The following is an 8,685-nucleotide window of genomic DNA, read 5'->3' as shown; positions in this document are numbered from 1 at the left end:
CCCCCACCGCAGAAGGCCCGGGCACGCGGTGCTGCGGAAGTCGTAGTTATGCAGCGTGCACGTATCCAGGAAGTACGTTACAGGGCGCAGGGCCCGTCCCACTCAGAGGGCACAGGCTAAAGGCGGGCCTGGTCACGGGCGTCCCGTCCCCACCGCACCGCACCGCACCGCACGCGCGAGGCGGGACTGGGTCCCCGTTTCGGAAGTAGAAGGGCAGCGGCCCCCACACGTAGGGCCTGGCCCGGCGGCGGCGCTCTGCAAGCCCCCCTGCGCCGCCGTCGCGCGTTATCCTTCCCCGCCGCCTGCAGCAGCCGGAGCCGCAGGGAGCGACCGGACAAACGAGCCGTCGGCAGCAGGATACTGCGGCCCGTCCCGAGCAGCCAGAGCAGCACCCCCAGGAGCGCTAGCACTTTGAACAAACTTGAACGGATAAAAGCCTTAGCAACACGGAGCCTAGGCCAACACTTTTTAAGACACAGCCATGCAGAAACCTAAATACAGCATCAGTCCGCAGGACATACACGCGTCACTGTTGCAGAAAAAGAACACGCGGGGCCTCGGACAAGGAAGCTGCCCAGTCATGTGAGGCCCCCCCCCTCGTTCCTTCTCATTTTATTTAATAAACATCTCTTTACCTTGTACAGTTCAATTAGACTGGTCTGTTTTAGTTTCAGAGTCTCATACTTGTCCTTCTGTACTTGAGCTTTCAAGGCTGAAGGGGAATAGGTCATTCTCTTCTCAGTCGAATGTGATGTTACAGCTTTCAGCATTCATCTTGGCTTCCGACAGACGCACAGAAGAACTCCGGCCCCACTCACTGCGCCCAGGCACACGTGTTGTCTGCACCGTCTTTCTCCTCTCACCATCCTGTAGAGTACTTACTCCTTTTTCTAAAAACAGACAATCTTGCTCTTTGTGAGAGCTTGAAAAATACCTTGCTGAATTCCCCAGTGTTAACAGAGTACTTGAAAATCCGGTCTCTAAGACCAGAAGTAACCTGGAGCCAGCCTTTTTGCTAAGCACACCATTTAGTTAAAGCTTTACTCCCTTCCAGACGGCCACTCTGCTTTCTATTCCCAGACCCGTGCTCCCTGCCTGATCTGTGGCTCCACTTTGACCGCAGAGCTAGCACCAACACAGCTGGGTACCGGATACGAACCTTCAGGTGCAGGGATTAGAGTGCTTGCTGACCCACCTAGCTAAAGGGTAAAACATCCTTAAGTTTCTCACAACAATCCCAAGAGGAGCCTCTAGCATCAACAGCAATGGTACCTGAAACACAAATGTCAGCAGAGGGAGATCATCTACTATGTTATACACAACAGCACAGAGTAAAACAGCTGAAGAAAGAACCAGAAAGATTCCATTGCAAATTCACATTATTTTCTATTCTGAGTGCCAGATTTCATAAGCAAGTTTTTGGTAATACATAGAGATACTCTAATTATACATTAAATTCATCCATGAAGTGTCAGCATGTGGAAAACATATAATGGAACCTTTTCTTGTGCACCAAGTATGAACAGTTAATATTTACATAATGTTTCATTGTAGTCCCATGATTTACATATATCTATTTACCTTACCAGGTGTGACAGCCACCACATAGCTATCCTAGCAACAAAACAAACACAAAATAATAAATCAAAAAACCCCCAAACTCACAAACCCAATTTACAACAGTGCAAAGATGGAAGTCCTAGAAAAGACATGTTGTTTACAGAGAACAGGAAACACCAAGCTCTTCTGTGAGAAAAATTCTACTGAACTCGCATTACTTTTGACAAACTAATTTTTTTTGAACTGCTGGTCACCAAGAGTTCATCTAACTTGACCAGTGTCATTTTTGCAAGAGCCCTAAGCTAAAAGAATACAACTTTGTCTTGGTTTCATTCATTGTTCAGGTCTTCTAGATAACTAACAAGACACATCAATGTTCGACAGACTCGGATAAGGATACCACTAGTTACCACCATTGGGTGTCATAGCAGAACTTGCTAGGAAGAACTTTTCAAGATACCCTCAAGAAGCACCAAGTAGTTCTGATGGGCTCAACACGACTGCAAAACCCACATGTGGTCGTATCTAGTACCTTTTGGGGAAAAAAACTCCTCAATTCTGTGCTTCTGCAGTGTACGGTTACAGATAGGCTATGGGACTCAGGAGACTGCAAAAGGTTGCTGTAGCTAATGTCCATGCATTAGTTATGGAGACGCACCTGTATCCGTTTTATTCTATGTAAACATCTAGTAGTGATTTGTACGATAAAAATGTAAAACATTAAGCTAGTAGTAGTTTTGTTCAAAAGCCCCAAGTTCCCCAGATAGCTATTTTTTCCACTTATTTATGGTACTCCAAAGGTGTGCTACAGGTAAAAAAACACAAAAAAACCCTATTCCCCCTTTCCTTTAATATTAGGGTCATTATATACAATTGTCTAGATATGCCCTTTTTATTCCAGTGTTTTCATACTTTCTACAGGCTTATATACAAAGTTAAATATGCTACTAATTTAGAAACCATGTTAAAACTAGACAAAAATGTTTCACCTTGCTAAACAAAAATCTTGAAAGGCTTAAGATTAAAATATCAACAATATCAGAAACTTCCTCTACCTGACTGTGGGCACTATTGCTTTGGGACTTTGGTTCAGGCACTCAAGGAGACTCCAAACCCCATGCTGAGTATAAACTATAAACTAATGAGGCATGACCAAAGGCCATACTGTCATGTTCAGAGCCTTCTGCAGTCTGTATCCTGGCTCCTGGAGAGAATCCCCACCTTTTGCACTGCATGTTGCAGTAGTTTTGTTCAAAGGAGATAAGAAAGCCAAAAGCCCCAGGTGGAATTTGCAGGAGCCTGACAAGGTATTCTCTGGAAAAAGCCCTCACTTGCCAATACACACCTGACCAGTCAGCCCAAGTCCTGCTGCCTCAGAAAGGTCTTATGAAATTACCTAGCTACATGCTTCAGGAAATAAGCTGCCCAAGGGTGTTTAAGGCAGTCTCTAGTCTGGAAGAAAATGAGATGGGAACTGTGCCTTCCTCAAAGGGATGATTCACATTAGTACTAAGATATTATGATGGTGGTAGGCACACCAGGAAAAGCACAGGAGAATACCTTTATCCATTTCTATGCTTCCCCTGTCATCTGCAAATCCCAGTACAGCACCCCTGAGGTAGGGAAGAATCATCCCCATTCTATAGATGGGGAATGGAGGCACAAAGAATAAAATTAAAATTCTGCCAGTGATCTTCAAGAGCTAGGCACCCAAATCCCACTGAAAATAATTTAACTAGACACCTCATTTCTTAACCCCTCAGAAAAATCTCAGCCCAAACGACTCGCCCAAAGTTACACAGGAAGTCTGTGCTAGAGTCAGTCCAGTGTCTTAACAACAATATCATCCCTCTGTGTTTACGTAATGGCACTCAGATGTCAAAAGGATTTCTTAAAACACAAGGTGTGTCTTCATATTGGGTGCAAAAGCAGTTCCAAATCAACTGTCACTTGGGAAAAGTCTCATGCCCAAAGCTTTGCTTAAAATAAACCATTTTGCTACTATGGGCTTTTCCAGACTTTTCTAGACTTCCAGGTCTAGACTCCATACGACCACCACCAGACAACTCCATGAGATCAATTAAGTTCTGTTTACTTGTACCAACAGTGTCTATGACCCAGTCCCCAGAAGCACCGTTCTCTTCTTTGGGCCATAGCAAGGAAGATATTACACTGGTAATTTCCATAAGCACCAACACACCAAGAACAAGCTTGATTTTGAACTTCCACAGAATTGTATATATCAGTGGTTCTCAACCTTTTTATTTCATTTGTGGACCCCTAAACATTTCAAATGGAGATGTGGGCCCCTCTGCATTGTACATGTGGGTATTCATGCACTTTTGACTGATCACAGTCAACTTTCGCAAGCCTCTTAGACACAGTCTGGAGACCCCCAGGGGGCTGTGGACCACAGGCTGAAAACCACTGGTGTAAATAATCAAGGGGAGGGAATCACAACGTTCCCTCTCTTCTACCATAGTCCATACAGAGAATAAAGGGGAAGGAACGTTTTGTAAAGCACCAATCCATTATTAAGTTGGTCACTGATACCTGGTCAACATCCAATGGACAAGAACTTTGCATCTACTCTGCCAGGATCCCATTGTAGGATGGTTTTCTGCCAGGGAAGCAAGGCCCAGAAACCTGGTTCAAAAACAGTCCCCACCTACACAGATGCAATATCTACCATATTTCCTTCAACACAGGAAAAACTGTTGTCAGACTACCTTCAGTTACATTAAAAGTGCAAAATGTCAGAATCCTATCCTCATTCTTCATGATTTTATGCATCTACTCAACCAAAAACAATCCCTCACAAATCATTAATCAAGGTAGGGAAATTGCAGGAAGAGAGAGATACAGAGTTACCTTTCAGACCTTAGCTGAAAGCAGAAGTCAGGTAGAATAGGCAGTAGTTTCAGTAGAACTAAGTTAGAAGCTTATGAAACAACCCCGGGCTAGGTGTATAGCTTTAGTAAACAATTACGGTGTTTCTCATCAAAGGCCACATACTTAAACAGTCACATGATGAAACACATTTTTTTGTTTTTTTTATGGGGAAATTGAACACCCTAATCCTTTTAAGTTCCTGTCTCAACATAAGTCAACTTTATAAGGCAAATCTGGAGCAAGTCACAGGGAAAAATAAGTCACATTGTTACAAATACTTTATTTGCCAACAAGTTTTCTATGTTGTCGGGGAAAAACTGATTCCTGAAAAAGTTACAAGACTTCATGATTCAGAAAACGTGATGATTAGAGCCTTTAGCTCTGTTACTCCATTTGTTAATAATTAAAACTGTGACAGTGACATGAATTTGAGACGTCAGTTCTCTATGCTCCCCTTTTCCCCCAAATTTTACTTTAAATATTATTGACGGGCATGAGACCTTTCATTATATGGCAATGACAGCAGATATTTATGCTGCAGCTTCAAGCTGGCGCTTTGGAACTGAATGTACAGTATAACTCTCACACTGAGATCCTGGCAAATGTCAAACCCAACTGCATCATGTTTAGAGATGCTCAGCTGAAGATGAAAGCCTGTACCCCTTTCCACACACCATCACCTTCCCTTCTGCAAAATCTGTACAAATACCTTTAGCTTTACATTCATGGATGTGCCAGAAGTTTCTGATAATGCTGGGTAAATCTTGCATAACAGTCTATACCTGTTTGCCAAAATGCTATATATCAAATCGATTTAAGTTGTATGCGGTTGGATGGTTTTGCCTGTTATACTGGAAGTGATCTGTTAAAACATTGGTTCGGCCATACTGATAGTCTCCATGTTGTGAAAATGCCACGAGTCCATTCTGAGACTTTTCTGGAGTGCTCCGGTGATGCTCCAAATTTACAAGGTCTGCAGTTGTAATTGGAAGCAATTGCTTCTTCGCTTCCTGGTTTGCATCATATTTTGTCTGTGGAAATAACAGATTAACACAATCTCTCAGAGGCTGCCCAACAAGCAAATATGCTTAGGAAGAACAAAAGCCGCTCCAGAAGAAACCAGTCAGACTAAAGTCTGTACTCACCAAAATATGACGTCCCCAGTCACTCCTCTTTTGACTCCCTACCCATTGTTATTCTTAGTTAATACGGCTTTTGAGCAAAACTGATGCTGAAGCCACTAGATTCTTAATCCTAATTTTTCATCAGATTAAAATTGGAGATAGGAGTTTAACAAAGGCCAAAAACCACACCTAATCTAATGGCTGAAACCCTAAATTAACCTCTGTTAAGGCAAAAGAGATTTCTTCTGGTTACTGTACACCAGAACTCATACACAAACAAGTTAGCAACCTGTGCATTTATCTTGCTCAACCCTAATCTTCTCAGGAGGTTAGACTAGACGGCTTCCTGAGGTCCCTTCCAACCCTAATTTTCTATGATTCGATATTTATGTGCCTACAGAAACTCAAGAGAAAATCACCATCTTAAATGTTTGTAAGAACAAGTTAAAAAGCTGGCTGCTTCCAGGGGGCAGAGCCTGGCACCGGCACCACAAACGGCTGCTGTAAAAATGAGTCCTCTGATCCACCAGACCAGCACACTTAATCAGCGACACAGCAAGTTTCCCCTTATTCCCATCCTGCGTAAGAGGGAATCTCCCTAAACAAGGCTCATTCATACTTTGGTCTCTGCTGAACCTACAAAACGTGGGCAACTTCTGATGATATGCGACGCAATTTTGATCTTTGTTCTGCTAATGAACAACTAAGTTAATAAAGGAACATTTTATGTTTACCAGAGCACAGCAGCTTTCAGATACTACTGACCAAAACAGGGGTCACAATGTAAACTTACCTTGTTATACAAGAATACTCCTAGAATAGCAGTCATCATTCCAAGAACATTGGTGCTGGTAACTGGGTTTCGAAGCATTATAAGAGAAACTGTTATGACCATGATTCTTTTTGTGGCATTTGCAACAGAGTAACTTAAAGGGCTGATCAAATTAAGAATACTGAAGGCAATGACATTCTGGGCAAAGTTACAGAATCCACTGATTATGAGCAGCATTAAGGTCCAGGACCAATGAGACACAGTACTCTACAGGGAAAACAAAATGTAAGAGTCAGTTAATATATTCAGTTTCAGGGAAAAGATGAAGAAAACTTCCTGTACAAAAGTAGATGCAGCTCCCAGTAACTTCTGTAATTACCGGTCATCAGCTTTTTGATAGGGAAGACATCCTCACTCCCTCAGTAAAAAGGCTCAACACTACATGCCCTCCCACCCCCTTCCCCTACCATTCTGAAATTCACTGGCGGTCCATTTCTACAGCTGCCCTTGCCACATATATTTTAAGCTCATCCGGATTTGATTTTCAAGGTTCTCATCTTCTGGTGCTAGTTCCTGAAGTCTGTGCTGCTGTATGACAGATAGCTTCTTTTGTCTGTTGAGACGGCAATAAGTTCTTCCTATACACTTACATTCAGCGGCTGCCTTTTCTCAACTACTTTTTGGCACGGCTGTCAACAGGTCTGGTCAAGGATTACATGGTGATGCTTACCAAATCTCCTAGGCACTGATAAACTTCTCTCTACTTTAAAGCTTGCTGAAGACTCACCAAGTCATTCTCTACTAGGAAGGAAGAAAGGTCCACCAAAACCCATGTTGGGATCATGAAGAATACAGCATGGCATCCAAGTATATTCAGCAACCGAAGATGATGTATCCGGGAATCTCGTAACACCTGATAAGCAAGACACAAGAAATCATTCCCTGGCCAAGCATTAAGGGCATTCAAAGCAGAGGCAATTGTTCCAACAAGCAGCGTTCCAAACACTGGTAGGAGATAATAAACCACTGCCCACTCAAAAAGCCCGGATCGTTTTGTACCAAGGGATTAAGGCTAGGCAGCAGCCTGCCTGGAGGCAAAGGCTTGCTACCTGGTTAGTTTAAAAACTGGAAAGGGTTACCAAGTCAGCTGTTCACGCTGCCTACTAGCACCCACCTCTTAAGTGCTAAACGTTCTGTTCAGACTTAAAAAACCTGCTTTTTCCCCAAAGCAAATTCAAGAAACACGTCTGAGCTCTGGATGACCTGTTCCAGGTTCAGAGCTGTGGCAAGGGCTGGCAAGAGCTGAAGGTGTAGTCTCTCAAATACAATGTTAATCTCAAGGTCCCTACAAATGCTCATACTGCTGATGAGAGTTCCCTACAAATGCTCATACTGCTGATGAGAGTTAAAGAGCCTTGGGCATGGAAAAGAGATCTCAGTAGCTCTCAGCCTCTTCAGACTTGTGGGCCTGTCTCCAAAAATGCCGGCTCTGAGTTTCCACTGCATTTTGACTGCAGAAAAACCACCAGACAGGTCTCCTGTTGCAAAGAGCTGAGGAAAACTACAACAGATGGGAAGGTTTTGGCACCACGGCTTCCCAGCAAAACTCCCTGGGGGTCTCTTGCGAATCACGCTGGCACATCTAGGAGTGCCAACACGGCAGGAGACCTCCCGTCACCCTTGAAAGGATCTCAAAGCACCCTGGGTGCAGCAGCACCCTGGCTGAGAACAACCGAGCAAAGGGCAGCCTGCGGGTCAGCACACTGCCGGTGCCACGGGCTGGACCTCCACCCAGCAAAGGGAGCAGGAGAACTGTTACCTTTTTGGAAAAGATGTTCTGAAGCGAGAAGCAAAGTGTAGCAGCTAGAGCACTGATGAGTCCCCACATGTCAAAAGAAAGTTCAGTCACCGTGGCCAGCAGGACACCGCTAATTATAGGGATTAATGATAAATACACCTGAAAGAGGGACAAGGGAGATGAGCTTACACCCTCTGGGCACTTCCAGCTCAACAGGGTCTTGCGCGCTCGCTCGTGTCCGGCCTGCAGAGTGCAGAAAACCAGCTCATCCTGCGCTCTCAGAAGGCTCCTCTACCATCGGGAGAGCGAACGCTCAGCTCCAAGTCTCAGAAAACCAGGGCTGGAAGGGACTCCCGGGTCAGGCGGCCCCGGCGCAGCCTCCTGGACCCCGCCCGCGGGACGGCCCCTACCTTTGTGGTCTGCTTCTCCTTCATGATGATCCTGGAGAGCAGCACGACCCAGATGGGCATGGTGGCCTTCACTGCAAGCAGAGGGAAGGCGAGGCGGGCGCTGACGCGGCCCGGGCGGGCGGCACGGCC

General features: G+C 44.7%; 1 protein-coding gene across 1 annotated transcript; it reads right to left on the bottom strand.

The window, feature by feature from the left end:
• Positions 1-4,712: 4,712 nt before the first annotated feature.
• On the bottom strand, positions 4,713-8,667 carry SLC35E1 (solute carrier family 35 member E1). The gene is made up of 5 exons (XM_019538393.1): positions 8,557-8,667; positions 8,168-8,305; positions 7,136-7,261; positions 6,370-6,615; positions 4,713-5,483 (listed from the first exon to the last, which is right to left on the bottom strand). The coding sequence occupies exons 1-5, from the start codon at positions 8,614-8,616 to the stop codon at positions 5,250-5,252; spliced, it is 804 nt and encodes a 267-aa protein (XP_019393938.1). The 5' UTR covers positions 8,617-8,667; the 3' UTR covers positions 4,713-5,249.
• Positions 8,668-8,685: the final 18 nt, after the last annotated feature.

Source organism: Crocodylus porosus, unplaced genomic scaffold (assembly GCF_001723895.1).
Source record: "Crocodylus porosus isolate Cpor-Errol unplaced genomic scaffold, CroPor_comp1, whole genome shotgun sequence".
In the NCBI taxonomy this organism is placed as follows: Eukaryota; Metazoa; Chordata; order Crocodylia; family Crocodylidae; genus Crocodylus; species Crocodylus porosus.
Note: the sequence above shows the minus strand (reverse complement) of the source record. Positions and strands in the feature narration are given on the sequence as shown.